The sequence below is a fragment of the Cygnus olor genome, chromosome 12, assembly GCF_009769625.2.
Source record: "Cygnus olor isolate bCygOlo1 chromosome 12, bCygOlo1.pri.v2, whole genome shotgun sequence".
Taxonomy (NCBI): domain Eukaryota; kingdom Metazoa; phylum Chordata; class Aves; order Anseriformes; family Anatidae; genus Cygnus; species Cygnus olor.
Window position 1 is genome coordinate 12,016,064 of NC_049180.1, and position 24,736 is coordinate 12,040,799.

The window sequence follows — 24,736 nt, forward strand, 5'->3', positions numbered from 1 at the left end:
GCGGCCGGCGAGCGGCAGCAGGCGCTGACGGGGCACCTACGGCGGCAGGCGGGGGTCCTGAGGGGCGGGGGGGCGGGCGTCGCCATGGCGACGGCTGTAAACAGGCGGCCGGGGCCGGTGAGGGACGGGACGGGGCCGGGCGCGGGCGGCGGCTCGGGGGGAGCCGGGCGGGGGAGCCCCCGCGGGCCGTTGGGGCGGCTCGGCCTCAGCCCGTCCCGGGGGATCCCGCGCTGAGGTGGAGCCGAGGCAGCTGCCCGGGGCTCTCCGCCCTCCTCGCTGCTGTCGCTCCCCCGCGGGGGGCCGAGCGGACGCGCGGCGGTTTCGGGCGGTCCGAAGGGCCCGAGTCAGCCAGAGGGGAGGGGTGCTGTCCCCGGGGCGGCACCGGGAAGCGCCCAGGGAGGCGTCCGGCGAGGGCGTCGGGAGCCTGGACCGAGGCAGGCCCTGCCCCTCAGCAGTGCGGAGCCGCTGGGGCGTTTCGGGGAGCTGCAGCTTGAAGCGGCCGTGTCGCAGCCCGCCAGACACCGCTGCCAATACCGGGATATCGAGCCGTGTCTGACCGCGTCCTGCCAACACAGGGACCACAAATTCACTGCGATCCCTCAGATTGCTTTACCGTATTGTGGGGACGCTAGTTTTCCCCAAAATACGCGTGCAACTGTGTGCTTACTTGAAAGGCCTTTCGCTTACGCCTACCCATTTCTACCCTTAGGAAAGACTAGAAAGGGTGAGAGAGTGGTCGCACACTGGAACAGGCTCCCCAGGGACGTAGTCACGGCACCAAGCCTGTCTGAATTTAAGAAGCGGTTGGACTGTGCGCTTAGTCACATGGTCTAAAATTTTGGGTAGACCTGTGTGGTATCAGGAGTTGGACTCGATGACCCTTATGGGTCCCTTCTAACTCAGGATATTCTATGATTCTATAAAGACAGTTCCTGATTATATTTCTTCCATGCCTTGCCAATTCGATTGGCGGCAGGGTCATCTGCGCTTGGCACTACTACCAGCCCAGAGAACCAGCTTTGCAGGTACATTTGGGACCCCAAGTCCCAGCTCTTGACTCATGGGTATCATTTTTCTAGCTGTTTCTAATCTCACCTCTTCAGATGACCAATTTACTCAGGCTTGTCCAGCTGCAGGGTTCAGCTTGGTCGCTATCACTGGGACAGTGAGGAAAGTACCCAATGTTGTGGTGGTTTTCAAATAGCCAGTCCTGGAGTTCAGCTGTACCACAAATCTTTCCATCCGTCCCTCTGTGTACATTAATCTGCCGGATATTTTCGTCTGTCAGGCACTGCATAATTGGCTGCTTACTTTAGGTATACATCAGCCAGATTCTCAGTCTTCAACTGTATATTTAGTTAATTCTGTATGTTTTGAAGATGTTCTGTGTTCTTCCCTGCTGTTGCACAGGACCTCTCTCGAATCTTCCTGTGAGACTGCAAATTGCCAAGTGCATATGAACAGTCTGAAATCCATCCTGCCAAAGAAACAGAAGACTCCGGTGAGTTCAAGAATTCCAGCGAAACACCCAGCCCTTACCTAATAGTGAACTTCGGAATCTTGCTGGAGGCCCAGGGATCACCCAAAGCTATTAGGAAGTCAAGCAAATTTTAATTATTTTTATATTTTGTTTGAGAGCGAAGGGGGATGGGAAGGGCGGAAGCTGTGTGGTGATGCAAACTCCTGTATTTCAGATTCAGGTGTCATCCTTGTGAATTAATTACAGGAGCTTTAAGGGTGGAGGAAAGAGAAGAGGCATATAAATGTCATTCTTGGCTGCAACAACTTGTGTGGACGTACATGCCAAATACTGCAGCCAGAATTTGACCCATATAGTTTAAACTAAGGAAAGAAAGAAACCACAAGTTGTTTAATTGCAGGCTAAAAGCATCTTACAGCCAACAGGAACATCTGCTACATAGTATGCATCAGTCTTAGTAAATAAACTAAACTAGTATGGAGAAAAAGTATATCCAAATTATGAAAAAATGAATCCCAGAAACACGTACACCAACAAGGTAATAATGACTTTTACAGACCTTAACCCCTTCATTTTTATTTTGGAGTTGTTTTTTTCTCTCATTAGCATTTTGATTGTATTTCAGGAATGTGCCACTTATGTGACAAACTATTGCTACAGTAATACAAGGACTTTAAGTATTACTCTTTCCCTAGAGCTGGGACATTCTCTAAGCATTTTTCTCATTGGACAAAAAAAAAAAATCAAATCTCAATAGATTGGAATCCTACTGTTTCTCCAATATAATCTTCATGCTTCTTGCAGTGAAAATCAGGCATTTAAGCTTCTGAGCCTTTACATTTAACTGTTTCAAGGCTTAGTCAGTCTGAAATTTAGGTTTTGACAGTGAAATCTCTGGCCTCAGACTTCTGTTGGCACATTATTAATTTTCTTTTAAAGCTTACAGACAGAATAGGAAAGTATTTATATTGGACAACATCATACTAATTATTTGGTTGTCCTAATAAAATAGAGCAATCCAGCATAGATGTCTTTTTTTTTTTTCCCCATAAAGAAATACTGAGGTAATTCAAGAGAGAAATTAATTAACATACTCCTAAGATTAACAAGATTTTGCTTTCAGAAGAATCATAGAATCATGTAGGTTGGAAAAGACGTTCAAGACCATCAGCCTGTCCTGAATCCCATCAGTAGACCATGTCCCTTAGGGCCACTAAGGGCAGAAATTAGTTTCTGAAAGAAATTTCATTTATCACTTTTTACTGTTCATCAGAGATGAATCTGTTCCTCAGACCTTGCCTTCATTAAGTTCTACACCGATAGAAATTCAGCTGTTTGTGTAGGGTCACCAACCTGCATTTAAAACTCACAATCCACACGAGTCAACATTGCTCAATATACCCTCACTATGGGACACATACTCCACTGCAAAGCTCCCTAGTGGAAACAAGACCTAAGTCAAACCTGTTATTTTGGTTCCGTCTAGATTAATGCAAGGTTCTGATTTGTGTGATGCTTTAATTTCCCAGTGCAGATCATGAAACCATTTTTTACCCAAAGAGATGAACACTTTCCCACAATCATGTAGTCTGGGCAGCATAGCCACCATGAGACGTGCAAAGGTGTTTAAAAAATTGTACTAGTGTGGGCAGATGATTACTTCAAAGAACAAAAAGTTTACTTGGTTTTCAGGTGTGCTCACTTCTGGCTGAGGAGAGTTTCGGTATGCCCCTCTTCTTTCTGTTCCACCTTACTCTTAGGCAGTTGTATTGATTGTGAGGCATCAGCAGGGGTATTTCAACTTCATTTGACTCTTTGTTGTCTTTGTAGTGCTCTTAGAACCTAATCCTTTCTCTCTTTTCAGTCTTTTCAGCTTTCTGCTAGAGGCCATTGGTCCACATGGCCTGCATTTGCATCAGGGCAGACAGTCCTAAAGAGTCATAAACCCTGCTGTGCCCCAGAGGAGAGAATGTCTAGGTAAGCACAGCTAATTCACAGGATAGCTGGAAGCAGTTCTTGAAAACCATGAATCTACAGAGTAGGGTCTCTTCCAGCACTAGTGAGAATAGTGAGGTTGGGGTATTCCACAAAGCTTGAGCATAACAAAAAAATATTGTTGGTTCTGACTGCTAGCTCTATAGGAGATGTCAAATATTTATGTAATAGCAGTCACGCTTAGTATAAACGTACCAAGAAATGCTATCATTTAGTGATTCACTGACCTACATTTCATAGGATCCTGTCAGGGCCCTGACTGCCCCAACAGGCTCCACAAGCTCTTGTCCAGTCCTAGACATTTCGGTGCCTGGGCTCAAGACAAGTCCTGATATGGCACGGCTGGGTAACCTGTGATCAGGTGCTATAAAAAGAGCTGTGAGAAGCCTTCACTTAGGCACGTTCGCCTCTGTTTCTTGCTTGAGCCATGTTGCAGCCATGTCTGTCTTGTACCTTGCCGGCCCTGGCCTGCTGACTTGACACCCCAAGCTTGGTATCGGGCCTTCCTCATGCCTGCGGTGATCATGCGTGATGATCACCGAACTGTGAATGACCTGGGCTACCGTCAGGGGACCTGCTCTGCTTCTCTTGTTCGTGTCCTGTTGGTCACTGTTGCTGCTTGCCTTGTTGTCACCCTGGGGTCCCAACTCCCCTGCCCTTGTGGCAGACGCAGCATTGCTCCTGTCTCTCCAACAAGAATCAAGGGATTCTGAATCCAGGGTCTGAGCTGGGTTACAGCCACTGAGCAGTGTCCTTCAAGGAGGCTTTTCACAGGTCTGTCTCACGCCTGAGCCTATTCCTAACCCCTGATCCCCAGTTACAGCTCTGCCATCACAGAGCTCCAAGCCCCTAGGGTAGGGGAGGACACTGCAGAGCCTGTTGGTGTACTCAGGGCCCTGACAGACCTGCAGCACAGCTGTGGATGGTACAGTAAGGATAGCTGGACTTTTTAGTTTTAATTCTGTTTTTAATGTAATAATGAGCTATGCATGATGGCATCCAGCAAAGGGACGGTTGGCCTAGGACCTCAGGAGATGTAATAAGTTATCAGTACCCTTTTGAAATATTTCCTTGACCTCTTTCAAATTATGTTATTTGTGTACATTTATTCTTTTCACAGAGAAAAAACTCACTTTTCTTTTTATACCAAAAATTATCATGAAGGGGAAAGCATACTTTTAATACTAACAGCAGGATGCCTTGAATAGTCTCCTGCTCTTTAGAGGAATTTTAAATTATCCACTGTACATTTCATGATTTTTCCTTACGTGAGAGAATATATTAAGTACTACAGTAAAAAAAAAAAAGTTCTGTGAAGCAATGCACAGTAGGAAGAAAACCAAGGTTCTCGAGCTGATTTATTATGAGTCCAATCCTATGTACGTGACACAAGACTACGTGTCTTTTCTTTTCCTGTGTCTCTGCAGCAATAAACAGGCCCTTCTCACCATTCCAAAGCCACGCTACTTGGAGCAGCTGGAGTCTTACTTAAGGAAAGAACTGCAATATCTTGACCTAACTAAAAGGAACTCCCAGGAACTGAGGTTACAGGTCTGATACAAGATTCTGTTGACTTGAAACAACATTCTGAGACTGGTTATCTAAACTGGTCATCCAAAGGAAAATAGACGGAAAGAGTATGCACCTCTGAGTAGTACTGGATAAGTGGGTTTGCAGCTCACGTTAGAGAACTTGCTCATAAAGCAGTTTATATCTCATGTTGTAGTTTGTATGTTGGGTTTACGTGTTGTTGAGTAGTGTACTTTACATTTTCTGTAACTGTTCCATTTTCAAATCAAAGGCCAAGTAGTCAAAAAGATAGTAATCTAAAGTGGGTGTGAAACAATTTACTCACTGAACTCCTGAAGACTCCTGCCCAAACCCATAAAGTGTGTAGGTTCCAAAGTTTTCCCTGTAAAATTCTCATTCCTGAAGTTAGGTTTCTGCAAGTGACAAGAATGGACTCTCTCATCCAACTCTTGCCTAAGCATAATCAGGATCCCCCCAGATTAGTAGTTTCTACTGTGTCTGATCCTGGGGGTTTGTTGTGTTTGAGAACATACCTACTGAAAACCACCACTTCAATTCAAAACACAGAGTAGGAGTACTCCTGTTTTTGTAATATCCTGCAATTAGAGCATTTACGCAGTGTGGGAAGTTTGAATTGGATTTTCTCTGCATGAATTAAATTCAAATTCTCATTCCCGAGGGAATCCTGTAGCGATGAGGAAAGAAAGTGGTATATGGAAGAGAATGGAGAGAAAGAGTGACTAATGGCAAGAGGAAACAGAGGTTTCATAAATGTGTTTATGCTTTGAAAATATTTTTGACTGTCTTACAAGACACGTTTAATTGTGCTTAATAGTGAGGTACACTCAGTGAGAATATTACCTATCGCTAGTGAAGTCTTCCCAAGGCCCAGATACAACATGGGAGTCTGACTGTCCTCTCTGAACAAGATTTACTTGAGAAGGACGGCATCTGCACAGCGAGAGACTATGTGCCTTGAAGAGCTTATCATTTAAGTAGACAAAATAGGCAACAAAATCAGCAATGTGATCTTGTTACATATCTTTAAAATTGGCCATATTGTAACTTGAGTTCTAGTCAGTTCTATCTGAAGAGTAGCATTTTTGTTTTGGAGCTGTGCTCTGACAGACTTGATTAAAGCTTTTCTTTGGCACTAAAATCTCTTCTATCATGCTGTGGTGTCTATCAGCATTGGAAGTAACTCCACCTGCACATGACAAATTTGGGACTGTGGACCAAAGATGGAGAGACAAAATACAATGCAGTAGCAGTATTTTTATACTTAGTCTCACTGTCATGCTATTTGTGTAAGACAACGATCTGAATTCTGAAAAATGTGCCACTATTTTCTCAAGCTCTCTTCCTTCTCTCAGCCCTACAGAGAGATCTTTGAATTCTTCATAGACAACTTCAAGACCTACAAGCCCTTGCTGTCAGCTATAAAGAATGAATATGAAGCTACACTGGGTAAGCTCTTTAACTTTGGTGGGGAAACACTAATGGAGATGTCTTACACAGCTGATAAGTTCTGTTGAATATAGAGAGAGAATAAACATTCTAAAAATATAAAGAGAGAGAATAGTTCAGTGGAAGGGATCTACATATATGTCAACTGGTAAAACTATCTTTCTGGCCCATTAGTGGAGTCTTGCTATGGCCCAGATGTGACATGGGAGTCTATTTCCTTCATACATAACATAGTTGTTTGTTTTTCTATAATTTATCAAATTTTTAGATTTAGATTTAAGGTTTTTATTTATTTATTTATTTATTTTTAATTTAATCTCCACTACATAGGCAGCTCAGGCAACAGCAATGTCTCAAGGTTTTTCTGGAACAATCATGTTTACAGTAGAGTGTATCATACTAATATATTTGGATGCACTTGTACCGGTAACTTGAAGCTTGAATTACTCCCGAAGCAAGGCAGGGCAGAGAACTGAACTGGCTGTTCCCTGTCCATTCTTAGTGTGCTTTAAACTTCTCTTGGTGTTAAGATGCCACAGTGATACCAGTACTTTGTAAACAATCAGAGGGCTAGAAATAGACTATAACCAAGAGCTCATTTCACATTAGGCACTGAGCAGCTGTCAAATGTCAACAGTTTTCTACCAGGACAGTCTCTTACAGGACATATACTGTTTATCCCAGTACCTGTTACCTGGGCTACCTAATTACTCATTGTAGGCAAAAATCTTTCTTTGCACAGTGCACTTCAGTCAGGTAAACAAGTCAGTATTAATCATTACATAAAACCATTTTTTTTTAACTATCAGTTTCCTTCCAGAACTCTTTAGCAAACATTTCTTTGCTTCAGATCCCAGAGAGATTACTAGTGTCTGTGCTGCAGCCTACATTGTACTGCGTTCTGAAGATTTTTTTTTTTTTAATATATTTAACTATCTTTTGTATTTAAGTGTTGTTTTTTTTTGACTCCTCCATATTGCTTGGATGTGGTATTTCCCCCTTTTATTCTTTGAAGTCTCCGGAGATGCAGTAAAATGTATCCTTTATGATAACTTTAGTTTTTGGAAGAGACAAAAGCAAGTGTCTTAAGAGCAGAAAGTATAAAAGAGAAAAGGAAGGAAATTGACTGATTTGTAGAACTGTTCTCCTATTTATCTTTATTCTTAAATGATGTATGACTGCTTAACAAAAACAACTTTTTAAAAATCTATGCAAGGTGTCTCTTCTGAGGGCTTCTAACATCAGAAGTTTATATTCTATATGTAGTACCTCAGTGCAGTGCTTACATACTTAAGGTGAAGCTTTGGAGCTGATAAATGAGATTGCTTAAAGAGATGTCTCATCACTCCACCTAGCAAGCATGCTGTATCTACAGCGTTTCAGCTCCTTTTGAAGCAGAACCTAAACCCCCTCTATAACACAGCATTGTTTTTCTCAGCCAACTATTAGCTTTTTGTCTGAGTGATTTAACAGCTTTATCTTGCTCTTCTTTCTGCCAGTCATATTCCATGCTAGCTTAGACTGTATGACATTGAAGGTGCTCAACACTGCAACCACTGCTGGTGGGGGTTCTCCTTATAAATCTGCTAGCATTAATGCATATTCCCAGTTCAGTCAGAACAATCTGTTTTTAAAGAAATAAAAAATAAAAACTTAATTAAATGTTGTCCTAATACTGTACTGCTTACACTGTATATTTAGCTGCATCATTTTGGCAGCACAAAGTCTGGAGTAGCATAGCTGAGCACACAGATCAGAGAAAGCAGCAGCCTCTGATACGAACAGGGATGTGCAGCTTGTACTGGCTGCTTGCAATTATTTGTCTTCTGCCAGAACTGGACATATGACTGCAGCTGTAGCTCTTTTGGTTGTTAAGGTTGTGCTGAGACAGCACTGAGTCTTTCTTGGCATTGTTTCTGGAGTAAATCCACATGAATCTGAAGATATTAAGCAGTATTTGAGTTGTACTGTGAAGGAGAGCTATCAAATCCCTACAGCTGTTAGCTTAATCTGAGATAAAGATTCTGTTTTGGGAACTCCTTTTAGAGGAAACTGAGTGACAGGATAGGTCTTCACAACATTATCCACAGCTGCATCCATTTCTTGATTAAAATTATACTGAGATTGCTATGTCCACAGAGGCTTCAAATCTGCTCCTCTGTGCTGGTAAGCCATCTGGGCACATTCAACAATCCTGTACGTGCAGTGAGCTGTACCACAGCCTGAATTCTTTCCAAGTGGGAGAATGTCTCTCCTTTATTGGCATGAGTTACGAGAGGTCATCAGAGAGCTAATGTTCTTAAATGGAACTGGCCAGCATCCACACTACAAAATAATCACTTTGGCAGTCAACTAGTTGTGCTCAGTCTAAGTTCTGACATACTAGGCAGCTACAATTAAGCATACTGTTGCACTTAAAGGGGTTTGCTTGTGGTCAGGAGCCAGTTGTGAAACACTCAAATTACACCCCAGAACAAGTTTGCTGAAGTTTTAACATGGTGTTCTTAGCTCACACTGAGTACCCAAATAGTACGGTGGCAGAATCCCTATGCTAATGCTCTAATTTTTGCTATCTCTTGGGGAGCTGTCCTAGTACAAGTGGAAAGAGTTTTGAAAAACCTTTGGTACGGTTATAGTGCAGGAAGGAAACTCACACCCAAGTATAATAAGAAAAGTAGTTCCTGTTCTTAGATTTATGTACACATTTTAAGTTTTAAAATACAAAGTTTGTTGCACAGTATTTATACATGAATACTAGTATCAGGTTTTATCAAGGAGGAAAAAATCTGCAAATCAGATTATTGAGCATCCACCAGCATTTCTACCCTTCTGTTCAGAAGAGAGTATTGCTGTGTATACCTTATTCAGCAATCAAAACCTTTGCCACAGCCTTATTTGACTCACACCATATCCTGTCTTTAATCATTTTATTCTCCTGGTGGACTTCCATCTAGTCATAAAAACAAGCCTCCACACAACGGAGATGGTGTCAGATGAAATTCTACCATGTAACAGCAACTGGGAATTGGGACCCAAGTCATGTACCATCACTAGTCTCGCCGGATATGTATCTTACGGAAAATTTTCAAGTCAAAGGGGAAATAGCTGCGAGTGAAAAGTACAAATTACAGCAGAGAAAGCCAGTATGTCCATAAGTTCTTTACCAGATGTACTGATGAGAAATGCAAAAGAAGTCAGTGCATTCCTGAATAGAGAGGAGAACGTGCAGACATGCTTGTAAACAAAAGGTTGCACATGACCGTGAATTTGGAGACAAGAAAGCAGATCAAAGTTTATGAAGAATGTGCCTTCACAAAAGATGGTAAGCTACTAATTACTAGCTGTCTTTAGCTCCATATGCTGCCTGTGCTTAAACAATGACAACTTCCCACCTAGTGAAATGTGAAATCACCTGTGCTTATTATATTGCATCAAAACTGTAAATACTCAAGAAAACAAAATAAAATACTGTTCATCCTTTGTTTTCCAAACCATGATAAACAGCATTAACTAAAACCAGAAACCCTTACATAACAATGCTTATGAAGTTCATATGCACAGCTAGATAAATGAAAGAATATGATCTCAAACTACACTACTCCCACTCCTTAGAGGCTCACCAGGACAGGTAGTAAAAGCTCTATGTTCACTCCCACTTCCAACATGCACTGTTTTTGGGTTGAACATCCAACATCCCAGCTGAGTAAAATTCAGGCTTTGTTGCTCATTGTGAGAACCCACCTCTGCTTTCTTTAGCTCATCAGAAGGAGACAATTCATGCCCTAGAACCCCTGAAGGCTATGGTCGCAACTGTGTCTGAGGAGTGCTCCCAGCAGATACTGGCACTGCAGGAAAAGGAGAAAGTTGAAATAAATATGTTAAAGCAAGAGAAACAACATTTGTTAAAGTTTATTGACAACATGAAGGAAGAAAAGAGTTCTCTTCAAACTCAGGTAAATTAGAATATGAGTCAAACATTTCCCAGCTTCAATTAGATGTACTTTATACGTCTGATCTCTTGCCTCCCAGCCTCTCATCCTTTGATGTCAGTAGTAGTTCTGGAGCGGGCACTGAGCATCTGACATACTGGATCTGGTACGGTAGTTGATACTGGATCTCAGCCAGCTCCAGAGAACATCCTGTTCCCTTGGGATGGGCTGTTCTGCTGCTGTCAGAAGTCTTCACTTGTATCTGTTGTCCCATCTGGTTCTTGCAGAGTCACATTTAAAGTGGGGAATTCTAGTACTAGCATTTTAAGTTCTCACTTAAAAGTACAGGTACTCTTACAACATTATACCTTTAGTATCTTTAAACCTGTATCATTCGTCTTACTGGCAGTGAGTTACATTGGTATCTACTGACGAGATTATTTAAGTCTTTCCAATTTAAATTGTTGGTTTATGCAGGTCTCAAACAGTTTCAGGCACTGAGGCTGAAATAATACTACTGCTAGAAAGCAACACGAGCAGGGCTGCTCCATGAGGAAGGATGAGCCAGGAGCTGAGGGTGATTTTCAGTGCAGTCAAAGCCACGACCCACCAGGGCAGTCTCAGAGCACCTGAGCAGAGGGCTGCTAAGTCTTCATCAACAGTTCCAGATGAGGCAGTTAACCCCAGGATCCAGCCATAGGTGGGGGAAAAGTAAAAGAACACCTCGATTCATTCATTCCCTATGTAGCATATAAGGAAGGCATCAGCAGTGGCAGGATGTGATCTTGTAATGAAATGCACATCATGGGAATAAACTATAATTTTACACATAATCCCAGTTCATAGAGTTCCAGATTTCTGACAGTTTTGCTGTTGGGAAGAGTAGCAGCTTTTTTTCCCCTGCGTGACCAGCAACAGAATACGTTACTGGGAGGTTTTTCTAGATAAAGGTTTACAACAGAGAAATGGTGTAACCCAGAGCATGAGACTTATGTAATTCACTTTCTAGAAGGCTAAACACAGATGGAGCACTCTTCTACACACTTCTTCAGAGTTTGAATCCTTCTGTCATATTTCCATCAGGCCATCCTTTTCTACAGTGTTATCTTTCGCCCACTCTCCTGCTCCATTTTTTCCCCACTTTGCATCCCTTATACCACTCTCTGCTCCTTAGGTTCTGCTCCTGATCAGTTCAAGTCTCTGTTTCCTGCAGGTGGAGCATCTGCAGACGAGTGTAGCTGAGGAATATGCTCGCTACCTCAATGAGTATGGTGCCCGCAAACTGCTGCTAGCAAAACTGAATGATATGCATAATGAGCAGCTGAACATGAAACAGCACCAAGTCCAAGGTAGGGAAAGTGGATCTCCATAAGAACCTGTCCTGCCCAGAGACCCAAGCGCATACCCGTGGGTACAGTGTTAAGTATCTCTTCGATATCATCAGATATGCTCTGATTCTTACAGTAAGCTAGACAAATTCATAGACAAAATATCCATAAACACGTAGGCAGGGATGTACCTCCCAATAGTCTGACCTGATTCAATAAGCCGTTACTTGTATACTTGTATGCTCTTGCTTAGCATAACGGGTAAATTGAAGGCAGGAGCTGCCCAGTGCAAAGGTTCTTTATCTTTTTTTTTTTTTTTGACTCCTGGGCCAACACTCAGCACGTCTTACCCAGACACAGCTGGCACCTTGATGCTTGTCCACAAGGATGAACAAAACTGCTGAAATTCGGGAGCCAAAAATACCTTCATTTATGCAACTTACTGGCATTGGTGGCACAGAGGTGGTAGGGACCCTTTCAGTATGTGATCTCTGTTGATCCACAATCTGGCTACAGGCACCTATCATCCTACTGGTTCATACTCACTGGCTACAGCTGTTGCATCTGCCTAAGAGTTCTCCCGGCCTGTGCTCCTTTCCTTGCTAATGAAAACCAACCCTGAGCCTTTGAATATATGTACGTGTGTGGGAGAGGAGGCAGGACGGTCGGTGGCTGTGAATGTAAACACTGCAGTATACTCCAAGACCTGCAGTTCTCTAATAATAATACAGTCCATACCTATTCAGCTTTTGTGGTCACTTTGTAGGGTTGTGAGATCTAGGGGCTCAGTAGATGATTTAGAGAACTATGACTGCAATTTTACTATCATGAGCTTTCATCAATGGCTGTTGTTTAAAGATGTCAAGGGTGAAGATGTGGTAAAGTTAACTTTGGCATTAAAGATAGCTCGGCAGGACCTCACAAACGCCCAGGTGAAGCTGAATGCAATGATAGCAGACTATGGAGATGTTGTCCCCCGGAGAGAGTTTGAATCACTGGAGAAAAAATACTCTGATTTACAACAGGAGGTGAGCATAAGCTCCTAATTTTCAAGCTGTACCACATGAATGCAAACATAATGATGCTTAAGTATTCAGGTTGGGATAGGGATTCCATAAACCCAGAGCTCCCATATAGGCACATCTTTGTTGCTTGTACATGAAATACATGAAAAGCCACTGTTTTCTAATCCGTTAAAGCTCCCAGTCTTTTGGTATCACAGACTATCTGAACACTCAAAATCAGTACACCATCACAAACCTTTAACATCAGTTTTAACTGAATTAACACCATAAAAGCAATAACAGCCAAAAGACCACCAAAAGCCTGCAGATCACAGCTTGGGAAATACTGTTTGAAATCATCATATATATATATACATAAATTAACTAGGTTCATCTCACATACATGGCACAGTTTTGTCCAAGCCACAGCTAAGTGAAACTACTGCTGAGCTGGGCTATGAATGAATATCTATCTAGCTGGGTTTTTGCATTTTCCAATAGTACTAAATGGCTTTTTTACCCTACTGCAATGCCAGGGTCATCAACCCCACCACAGAGCTGTCAATGCAATTTCCAGCTGTGACAGAAGTGGATGAGGTTCCTCATGTTGCATCTGTTTGCTGCCTTTTCAGAATAAAGGTTTGACTGCTTAGCTTACACATCTTGCACCTCCACATAAGCAATGCCATGTCGGACAGCAAAGGGATAACAACACAGGTGACTAGGATAGGGTCTGCTTCCAACCCTGCAGTGGCAGAAAGGCAATGGTCCCACAAACTACTCTCTAGGAGGAAGAAAAAGAGAATCTAAAAGCAATTAGCCAGGGATTGCTCTCCGTAAATCCGTGGACTACACTGATTGTTCACCTGATCTGTCCGACCACAGAAAAATACTGTTGCTGTGGTTGGTTTGTTAAAATCCTTCTTTCTGTGTGCTTTAGATGGAGACTCTAAAGAAGGATTTTGATCAGCTCCGTAAGGAATATCAAACACTGCTGGAAATTCAGAGAGAGACTGCAGAAGAGCGAGACAACTTCTTCACTGAACTCCAGCAAGCTCAGCGCAGTTGCACACCCCGGCCAAACTGGGCGAAGTGTTCAGGTGCCACCTGTATTCAGCTCATCTTTAACCACTTTGCTATGGTATATTTCTTACCTGCAACATCCCATTTTCTCCTAGGCTTTTAGTGAAGCAGCCTGAGAGAGAGGGAGAGAGAGGAGCTTGCAGGGTATTCCATTGTGCCTTAGATATTGTAGGAGACAAATTGGATGTGTAGAGATCTGTATCTATTGTAATGCTCCTCACGGATTCACACAAAACCAGTACGCATAGGCACATTCTCCTCTTGTAGCAGCTCAGGGTCTTTTTGCTCTTGCAGAAGTGATTCCTGGCGGAGCTGACCGGTGGGGCTGCCTGGCTGAGGGGAAGGCCAGCGATCAGCTAGTGGATGTGCTTCTGGCAGAAATAGGAACAAGACTGCTAAAAGAGATGGATGTCTTCCCTGGATGGGTATGTGCAAGCTTTCTCCTCTGCTTGTTTCCACTGAGAATAACTGGTAATACATATCCTTTAGGAAAGTGGCAGAATTGCTTTCATGGCTGGACTTAGCGTCTTCAATGCTCACCTTCCCATTAGTGTAACCATGGAAAATTTAAAGCTGGGGAAACTCAGTTGCAATAGAAAAGCTGAACTTGAGAGTGAGCATGTTGAAGACAGCTGAAGTAGCCACACATTGCAGCGATGCTACACAAATCATCAGACATGCAGGTAAGACTAGTGGGCTACAGCCCCTTACTAATTCTCCACTATATAGCGGAGTCAAATTAACATCTCACCGTCTGCAAATACATTACACTAGTGATCAGATATACTCGAAACTGCCTGGAAACAACAGAGATTTTGTCAATCAAAAATCACTTGTGAACGAAGTTCTAAGTAGTGTAACTGGGGAGCAGGCAATGCGGCTAGTGCAGGCCCCACATTAAGCAGGTCCAGCCTGGAGTAGTTGAGACACACTGCAGAGATGCTGTCTTATAATACTGGAAATGAGAGCCATACAGATGGCTCTTTTTAAGGGCTTTAGACACTAAGAACATGGCTCTGGTTGCCAGTGCGGGGAATGCCTTATCTCTATATGTTTTTTCCATTACTTAGGGCAAAGGGGACAAGGTTCCTGTATACCTCAGACATGAAGGTGAAGTGAAGAACAAAAAGCTGACTAAGAAGGATGTGGTGAACATCCTGAAAGACATCTGGAAAGAGAAAATTGCACTAGAACAGCAGGTTTGTCAGATGTTCTTTCTTTGTAAACAGCATTTGCTGAGACAGTCAGCCCAGTTGGAAGATTTTGGGAAGCCAGGGTCTCACCCATGTCCTGCCTAGGGTTTCATCTGCATAAAGCTGCATAAAGCATTTTAAGAACAGCTTCAGCTGGTAATAACCCTGTGGCCTGGCAGGCCTCCTCATGGATCTGACTCATTAATTATGACATTGTCACGTGGATAGCTAGACTAGCTCCATCCTATGCCTAAAAGGCTTCTTCTGCAGCTCCTGCTCCAGGGACAGCTGAGTACTCATGGCATAGCTCATGCCTAGTCACCACTGCAAATTCAGAAACATTCAGGAGACCAGAAGTCAGCACCAGTTGCTTTGATGTACAGGGCTGAAAGCTACAGTGGTCCAACAGCTGTTGCAAGAGCAGCTGAGGTGTCCCTGAAGAAGCCACAAGGCAGGGTGCCCAGGGGAGGAAGCATTGCAGTCACCCTGAGCTAGATCAGCCATGCTTTTGAGTCTGAAACCTTATCAGTTGGTCTACCAACTGCTGCTATTCTGGGGTGTGATGATAGCATCCTGCTCTAGAGAGAGCACCATGACTATGCAGTGTCTGTTCTTAGGTAATGGATGCATTAGCAAAATCTGTGCAGCCAAAGCATGGCCAGGTTTTCTTTTTTTATGGGCGGGGGGAGGTAGTTGATTCTAACCCATGCCAAACCATTATTAAGGTCCATAGGGTTTTGCGCCCATGCCAGAGAACAAGTGGCACTGCCAGAAAAAAAATGAGGAAGGACTGAGAAATCACTTATATCATTAAACAAATGACTATGAAAGTGCTTTGGTTTTGTTACACACACACACACTTCCCTCTTCTTTGGCCAGGGTGGGTTAGGAGTGCAGGTGGAGGCCAAAGGGGTGAGGTGTGTTCTCAGCCAAGACAGACATTTGGCTGCCTGCCTGGGGAGATCAAGACTCAGCAACAGAAGAAAAGTAGCTGTTTAAGTCTTTCTGCATTAGGGACAAGTATAATACCATCTCCCCAGGTATCGGACAAGCCCTGTTACTGTGCCTCAGTTATATGAGAGCAACCTTGAGAGGCAGAGCCACTTTACAGGTTCCTTCTCTTGAGCCAGAAGCCTAGAAACATCTCGGATGTCAGCCCCAAACAGTTTAATGTTTTCTATGGCAGCTGTCTTTTTACTTTCAGCTTGGTTTCCTGGGGAAATAAATAGGGATGTTGCAATCACTGTCTGGCTTTACTTCTCTTCAACAACCACTCCAGGTCTGAACCCACAAGCCAAGCTCAGCTAAATCTATAGCAAGTTCCTATATAATTCACAACAATAGGCAGGAGAAAAGAGACTTTATCAGTATTCTCAGCAACAGAAGAGCTTCACTGTAACTTCCACGTTCAGGTTGTAGAGAATAAACCTAGCAGAAAGGTTTTGAATGACCTAATAGTGGGGAAGACTCCAGCCAGCACTAGGCCTGTTAGCAGAGGTCCACAAAAGACACAACTACATGCAAACAGCTAGAATCGAACTGGCAAATTTGATTTAGCTCTGCTGCTTATGGGAGTTGCTTGCTTGTTATCCGCAGACAGGGAAGCGACCTGTTCTTCCCGAGTTCTTTCTCAGCTACCTCCAGAAGAAGTACGGAGACACCTCTGCCATGGAATGGTCTTACACCCTCTATGAGAACATGCGACTCTGTCCATCAAACCACGTCATGAGCTCATTCTATGACATACTCACAGGGAAGGTAGGCAACCTGCAGCCCAGTGCTGCACCTCTGCCCAGACATCCTACTGTGACAGACAGAAGGCAGGGGAAGTATTCCTCTTCTGAAGCACAAAGCAGCTTCACCGCCCACTCACACCCCTAGGAAGCTGCACTTCCTCATGACAACAAAACTCAACACTAAGACATTACAGATGGGAATTCTGTGTGAGAAGTGGCAGGCTATTATTACTCTCAACTGAGCTCTAGAAAACCCCATTTCTTTCAAATGCTTTAGTCACAGCATAACTACTTTCTGATGAGGGGCTCCTGTTTGCAACACTTACATACATATTTTTCTCCATAGGCCTTTTCCGAAAGTACTTGTGATCTTTCCCTATGCAATTTTGTGAAGATCAAGACAGTCACTAAACTGCAGCATCACGCAAGCCCTGGCAACCTTGCTACTGCTTCCCAGCACTGCATCAGTACTGGAGAGCTCTAGCCACACAGGTCTTGTCTGTCCAGCTCCTGTATCATGAAGACATGTAGCTCCCCCAGGTCCTCTTCAGGTGCTGCAGCTGCTTCTCCCACCCTGCGAAAGTCTTATAATGGCCCTACTTATGTTTTTCTTGGAAATGGAAAAGTGGCTGGGACAATGTGCAACCACCAAAGCAGGGAAACAACAGCCATTCTGGGAAACTGGGCTGTGCATCTGCATCTGAGGGTTTAGCAGCTGCCGTGAGGTGTCCTGGGGTGAGCCTTGGCCCCCCATCATCAGAACCATTCTCACCCTTTGCCCTCAGAGCTCCTGCACATGACTGTATGCGAACTGCTTTGGGGCAAGTTGTTCAACAAGGAGCCATTGTGAACAGCCACCTGCAAGCCACAGTGTTGCTTGCTTAATTATTTGTAAATCACTAAACACACCTCAAGTAGAATTTTTTAGGAGTGCAGTCCTTTTGCAGTTTTGCTTCCCTTTTGAAGGTAGTCCAAGGGACAACAGATAAGGCAGTTACTGATCTGTGAACCTTCCCTGTTTCACAGGTAGGTGAAGAACAATACCATATCCAGAATCAGCTGATTTCAAACCTGCAAAAGGAGCTGGCTGCCTGCGACCCCTCAAACAGTGGATCCCTGACCAGCGAGCAGTTCAGGCAAGAGGATGACCATTGCCCACTAAGCTCTGCCCAATATGTGGTGCATGCTGGATATTGTGATATGCTGAGTGTGTCTGCTTTGCTTATCCATCAGCACAGCCAGGGGAGCAGTTTTTCTCTTTAAAATTCTTGTGAGGACAGCTGTAGCAAGTCTGTACTTGTTAACTTCTGCATTAGGTTTAGAATAATGTGAATACTGCAAGTTTTGAGTAGTGAATCTGGAGATACCTGAGAATAGATGTGGAGCACTTTACACATGCAGAGAGACAGGCTGGCAGTACCTGCCCCCTGCGAGGCTCCCTGGGGAGCTGTTTAAGAAGTTTCAGAACCCTACACCGTGCTCCCATGAGCTCCTAGGACACGTCACAAAGCATTTCTATGAATTTCACTACAGGTGCAAGATTTGTCAGTCTTCTCTCAGGTGATCAATCACGTGTGCTTTTTTAAGCGATACGTAGATAAAGCATTTCTTTGGGCTATGGCACAGAAAAGAAGCAGCAGCCATTTCCAGCACTTCAGCTGGGAACACAGCTCCAGTACAGACATGCTAGCTACCAGTTTAACTGATGCTCACATTGCATTCATAGTTTCCCAAATGGCTGAGCATCCAACGTTCACCTGCAGCCTAAGCTCTGATGAAAACTATTCCCTTGTTTTGTTATGTGAAGGTGCATGTACTTCTTGAAACGTGTGTCCTCTTAAAAGCAACTAATTTTTGAAGAGTTGGCCCATGGAATACATGCATACTCTTGTAGCCTAAAACACTGCCAGCCATACTGGCACTCGTGAACTGCTCATACTGTAACAGCATATCGTGTTGCCTGTCTCCATATAGGATGGCTATGAGGGAAGCTTTTCCCCTGAAAAGACAAGATTCAATCCAAGAACTCATTGATGCAAGCAGGTACAAGCTAGACTGCACTGAAGAACTCATTGACTACAAATCCTTATTCGAAGAAGTAAGCTGATGTTATCTATGTTGTCCTTTTGACTCAGATTTAAGCAAAGGACTTAAGTTAGGTTTGTCAGCTTAACTAGGTTTATCAGACTACCACAGCCTGCAGTGCTCACCACAGGCTGTAACACCTGAAAGTAAGCTGCAGGCAACTGCAGATAACTGCAGTGTAAGTCTGTGCCTTTTCTGTGATAGGAGTTTTCCCATATTTTATCTTTATTTACACTTTTCACATGAAAATTCCGTTTCTAGGAAAGCTGAGTTATTTTAGCATACAATGGGGAATGGCTCCTACTCAGACTAGGAAGAACACATTTTTAGTACTAACATGCTTGTAATTTCCTTCAGGATGAAGAGGGGAACCCTGAACCTTTTGTTGCAAAGATCAGGAGTCAGTACATCCGTGAGAAGCAGGAGTATCTGAGAGAGCTGAGGAACAACCTAGGAGATTTAATGTAAGTATAAAGGGAACAGGTGATGGGGACAATAGATCAGAACAGTGTGTGCAAAGAGAACCCCCCAGTGGACACGAGTGTGTGGCTACTGCGGGGGCTATCATAAGGTCCCAGTTGTAAATATTGCGGTAGATACGAAAACCTGGCTAGGCCATATTATAGAAAATGCTGAACAGTGTCAGTCTGTGACCCAGAGGACTCACAGTTCACTGACCAATTGTATGGGGTGAGCAAGGTAAGCAGATGTAGGCAATGGTAGCAGACTGGGACCCCGGCTCAGCCAAAATACTTTTCAGGAGGTTACTTGGTTGCTGAACTAAGTAGCACTCCCAGCTTGCTTCAGCCTAGTTAAGTCCCCTAGGGCTTGTTCCCAGCCTCCATAGAGGACAAGACCTGTGGAGGCAACAGGCATCAATGGAGGTTGCTATAACTTTCTCGCCCACAGTGCTCAAAAGCTGCACTGGCCTCACAGACCTCGTGCATCACATGGCTGGTATTTTCTTTTCGCTGCTCATCTTCCAACTCCAGGGTGAGCTATGCCCTTCTTCTTGTCACCCCTCTAACCTTGCTGTGCCCATGCACTGGGTCTGGTCTTGAATTGCTCCTGTGCCTGCAGTGACACCACAGAGATGCTCAAGCAGTGCAAAGGATGAGTCCCCTAACAGCAATGCTAGCATGAAGAGAGGCAAGAAAGGAGCAGGATAAAGATCCTGGAATCCACCAGGGGACTGAGCATCTATGGCACACTATGCACACTGCTGAAGACTGAGATGAGCAAGGGAAACCATGGTCAGACGGGAGTCTAGGCTGACAACCAGGGAATCAGAGGGAAGCAGATAAGAGAGGGCAGATGGGATCAACACATTAGACCAGGCAAGAAAACTGTGGAAAGGCCCTAGTGGAGGTCAAGAATAGAGATGCAACAGTGCTGGAAGCCAAGATGGAAGAGGAGTAAATGGGTGGAAAGAGCAGATAGTGCTGGGAGCCTCCAGGTAAGGAGGAACATTTGGGGGATGTGGACTGGAGGTGCTGTCAAGAACCCAGCCGTCACTGCAAAACCTGACTAGGGAGAAAAGTAGTGAGTCAGGGAGAACAGCAGCATTTGCCAAGGACTGGGAATAACAAACAGCAGGAGATGAGGTGTGGAAGGGTCAGAGAAGGAACTGAAGATGCGGAGGGTGACTCAGGATGAGAAAACTAACAAGGTGAGAGTGAACAGGCTCACTGGGAGAAGCAATGGGAGAGCACAAGGCAAAGAAGAGGCAGAACAGACACAGCCTGTAAGGGATATGGCAGACAGTGAGTAGAGAAGATTGCTTCAGTAATTGAAGTCTGTCTGTCAACATTCTTCAGCTCTCCAAAAACAGCAGTAAAATCCTGTATATCCTCAGAGACTGCTTCTGAGGAATGAGAAAAACAAGCAGGACTGACAACTGCAGACTTGAAGGTGAAAATCAGATAAATAATTCCACCTGAAAACAAGACAAGCAACATGTAGTTTCTGCTTAGAGAAGTCTTGTGCCAGGCACCAATCAATGAGGATAACACTGAAAGCGAGTTAGATGCCCAGGAAGTTAGGTACTGACAAAGGTGGGCACTGGATTAACAAGGGAAAATGTAGTTGTGTAACAAAGGGTATCATAAAGCACAACAGAGCAGAATTAAAGTCTTTCCAGGTTATCAGAAATCTAACTTCTCCTAATTTCTTTTCGGCTTGAAATTTAGTACTTAACTTTATTACATGCATATTAAAAAAAATACTAGTGAAAGAAGAGATAATATCAAAAGGTCTCTCTGCTCTGCATTTCAAGCAAAGTGGATTCTCACTGTGGCACAAATACATAAATATTCCTTTCACATGCCACAGCACAGCAAATGACTAAATTGTTCTTTGAACAGAGAGGTGAATGCAGAAGATCTGAAGGCAGCCTTCTGCACGATTGATCCTGATATTGACGATCAGACACTAGATACCTACGTTGGCCTGGCTTATCAAGTTGGAAGAGAACAGACAGACCAAGAAGTTGTGCCTGTGGACACTGCACTGGAGAGACTACTCGCTGGAGATGTGAGACGAGTAGGGCCCGCAGCCAGGGAAGAAAGCAAGACAGACCGTGTAGAAGAGTAAGGAGACTTCCAGTATTAAGAATAAATAGCCTGTTTGATCTTCAGTTTTTGATACAAAGCTGAATGTCAAAGTTACTGCATTAAATACCTCTTCCCACGTATGTAGAGAGACACCTAATAACTAACAGCTAAGATAAGCTACTTTGAACTATTAGATGCACTTTCAGCTTAAGCAGCAAAGCCCTCCAGTACAGTTTTTCAGCCTATGCAGTCATTTCAGCTCAGCAAGACTCGTGGGTAGAGGCAGCCTGATCCCCACACAGGACTGACATCATCAGGGCACTGGGGCACCACTGGGTGTTGGGCTCTTTTGTTGATGATGCAGTGACTGTGCTCCAGTCATTACTTGAACCTGTGAGCTTCCATCAAACTCAAGGCTACAATGTGGCTGCTTTAGTGTTCTTGCAAGATAGGCCTTATGGTTGGTTCTTAGGCTCAGAGAAGGGTTTCAAAGATACATTTGCAGAGTAAGGTGCCATCAACACAATCCCCGTGCAAGTGAAAGGCAAGTTCAACCCAACCAGGTTTGCTGTCACGTCCTTCCCCAAGCAGATTTTTATCCTGAGGTAGCTGCTGTTGCCCTGTATGAAGTCACTTAGAAAGAAATTCAAGTGATGCCTCAAGAGTAGGTTTAACCAACTCTGAGCTGAAAAAATAATCCTAGTACAGAAACATTGAAATCTGCTTCTGGCTTCAAGGAAGATACCACAAGAATTTGGGTAACTGTCTTTCCAACCACTGACATCAATTAATCTTTCCTGTTCGTTAGTGCCCTCCCTCTCCAGCGAGGGGAATAATACAGGTTCTTGAAACTAAAACCCCATTGGAAAGAGTTCTGCTACCTAAATTGCTGAATAAGTGGAGCAAACTCAAGCCCATTATTCTCATAATTTGAAAAGCAAGAAAGGGTAAAGCTGAATTCAGAAGATGCCTTCCTAACAAAGCGCTAGTTTCATGAGCATTTGCAAAGGGATTCCTGCAAATACTGATGGCATTTGTAAACTGGAAAGGTATCATAGCCTGCATGACAAAGTAAGTACCACTGGGTCTATGAAGTCCCTGGGATTTCTGCCTTGAATACTGAATTTGGTCCTACATACTTCCAACTCAAACTGCAAAATACCCAAAATGGAACTATAAAAGCACTGAAAAGGGAAATGTATCATCTAGCTAGAAATCAAATGCCCTACCTGCACATATCTCTAGGAGTATTCTGAAAAGAGTAGCTGTAACACGAAAAAATTCAGTGCATCTCTAAAGAGCAGGGAATTTAAACACAGAGGATAAGTTTGGAAGATGAACATCAAATTTGCAAAGTTCCTCGAGAAAGCAGCTAATAGGGAGGCAGAGAAAGCACAGGACTACAGAGAGCAAGAATCACTTGTTTTGCTTTACCCAAGGTCTTTAGATTCCAAAAAGTTAAATACATGGTCCTGTAACCAGCAGTTCTTTCTTTTGTCCTTCCAGTTACATTGTTAGCACATTAAAGATGGCAACCTGTCCCTAAAAGTCTTAAGTTTAGTTAACTAGAGCAACAGAACACTTCTCAACAGAAGAGAGAGAACAGATAGGGAATCTTACCTCTTTCGTTTTACAACAGGAACCAGCAGCTTCCTGGGAGGTTCTCTCTATTCTCTCCTTAAATGCTCTTAGGAAAACAGGGTTCTTGCATGTTTCAGCAACAGAGAAAAAAGAAGCTGGGAACTTCATTAATATTTCAGATCAAAATTTTCAAACTCTGGCATGCAAAGCCCCAAGCACACACTAAAAAAGTCATATAATGGCAGAAAATTAATTTTAAAAGGTACTAATTTTGTAATATGTCAGTTAAGACAAAGCTGTTTCCTTGTGACTATTGAAAAAAAAATCCCCATCTTTGCTATATTAGTAGAATTACTTTAAAAAAACCAAAACTTGAAAATGACTGACCTTTGTGTCAGTACTGCCTGCCAAAAAAAGACTTGAACTATAATTGGCCTTCACTTCCTTTAGCGTTGTGCAAAGCTTGTCAAACTTGCAAACATTGCTGCCAAGAGCTGGGTTGGATTTCCAGGAGTCCTATTAACTGTACCATTTGGATCTCCAATTTCAGACACCTGGGAAGCTACACTGCATTTTTCAGGAAGCAAGTCTTCCTCATGGGTCTAAAAAGAGGGAAAACAGTTCCCAGTAGTTCTAGAACATTTCTACAATGCAAGGGAAGCGGGGGAAAAAAAGACGCAAAGGCTGTTACTCCACTTCTTCAGTCTAGACATATTCAGTGTATTGGAAAGAGCCACTGGCACGATGTTTGACTGACCCCAGCTGGCAGTGCTGACTGTGCTCAGCCCCACTCCATCTGACTTAAGGATACTGCAAAGCAGCAGCCTTGAGCCATCCCTTCCTCACAACTAAAAATTAATCAATTTAAAGACTCAAGTTTTTAAGTCAAATTAAACTATTTACAAGCTCGAGTTTCCAAGTCCAAGATAGAGCAGCTAATAATTAAGGGGAAAGACTATTATTTTTTTCTTTGAAAATAAACAAACACTTTAAGTGTCTTACCTTGGGAATTGCAGACTAGCTAAATAAACGTAAGGCATATTAGCATGTAAAACAGGAAAAATGATGTTCATTCTTCTGAAAATTGTATGCACAACACGGGTCATTCTTTCCCAGCTTGTGAATTGTTTTTAGAAAGCCATCAACTCTTTGCACCTTAAAAATCCTCTGATGTGGCTGACCTCATTCCTGCTGTGGTTTAGGTTCACTATAAGCAGTAAAATCATACGCAAGGATTTTATTTCTATTGTCTTCCTACATGTTTGGCAACATTCACTACAGAGCAGCACTGACCAGCTGCTCTGTGTAGCCATCAACAAACTGTACAAAACCACTGGTGGAAAGCTAGGTGGCATTGGCTCACCCTGCGAGTAAAACAGCACAAACCACACGGGCGCGTCAAACATGCGGAGATACATTTGCACTTGTTAGTTAGTTAATAAAGCCACTGCTTGGATCTTGCTGCTTTGGATGATGACATGAGAGAGCACACCAACAGGCTGACCGCAAACTGCAGCTCAGACAGCTGGGCCCTGCTTCACACACCAGGCTCTGGCACTGCCTGCCTCCACCATGCCTGGGACCAGAGCAGTGACATCCCAGATGCATTTCCGTACATAAATTCAGTTTAAACCTTGAGGGTTGGAGTGCCACCATTCCAGCAGGGTTCCAGCGACTACAACATTACAACATTGAGCTAACTCTTAGAGAAGAGAGGTGACTGATTATTTTCAACTGCTGGAAGAATTCCTTGCTGCAAGCGACATGCAGTTT

The 24,736-nt window shown here is 43.5% G+C and overlaps 2 protein-coding genes across 8 annotated transcripts in view; one reads left to right on the forward strand and one right to left on the reverse strand.

Annotated features, from left to right (window-relative positions):
* RANBP10 (RAN binding protein 10) overlaps positions 1 to 1,236 on the reverse strand; it is a 76,806-nt gene extending 75,570 nt beyond the window's left edge. The window contains exon 1 of the mRNA XM_040571349.1: positions 1,096 to 1,236. The gene's annotated coding sequence lies outside the window, so the exon portion shown is untranslated. The remainder of the gene's footprint in view (positions 1 to 1,095) is intronic.
* Positions 26 to 24,119, forward strand: TSNAXIP1 (translin associated factor X interacting protein 1). Of its 7 annotated transcripts, none has more exons than XM_040571338.1 (16): positions 26 to 117; positions 1,411 to 1,501; positions 3,345 to 3,457; positions 4,903 to 5,026; positions 6,379 to 6,472; positions 10,229 to 10,425; positions 11,615 to 11,750; positions 12,588 to 12,757; positions 13,674 to 13,833; positions 14,111 to 14,241; positions 14,887 to 15,015; positions 16,606 to 16,767; positions 17,772 to 17,881; positions 18,720 to 18,843; positions 19,188 to 19,294; positions 21,194 to 24,119. In XM_040571338.1, exons 2-16 carry the CDS (start codon positions 1,457 to 1,459, stop codon positions 21,420 to 21,422), a joined length of 2,031 nt encoding a protein of 676 aa, XP_040427272.1. In that variant the 5' UTR covers positions 26 to 117; positions 1,411 to 1,456; the 3' UTR covers positions 21,423 to 24,119. The 7 variants fall into 7 exon arrangements, with proteins under 7 accessions (XP_040427272.1, XP_040427277.1, XP_040427273.1 ...); XM_040571339.1 differs by lacking the exon at positions 26 to 117 and adding an exon at positions 218 to 1,025; XM_040571341.1 differs by lacking the exon at positions 26 to 117 and adding an exon at positions 218 to 657.
* Positions 24,120 to 24,736: the final 617 nt, after the last annotated feature.

What these genes read in the sequence shown, in the direction of transcription:
- TSNAXIP1 (XM_040571338.1), top strand. Translation starts at nt 1,457, where the DNA reads ATGAACAGTCTGAAATCCATCCTGCCAAAGAAACAGAAGACTCCG. An exon ending in GAAACAGCACCAAGTCCAAG is followed by an intron (nt 11,751 to 12,587) that starts GTAGGGAAAGTG and finishes TGTTGTTTAAAG; the next exon opens with ATGTCAAGGGTGAAGATGTG. An exon ending in AACAACCTAGGAGATTTAAT is followed by an intron (nt 19,295 to 21,193) that starts GTAAGTATAAAG and finishes TTCTTTGAACAG; the next exon opens with AGAGGTGAATGCAGAAGATC.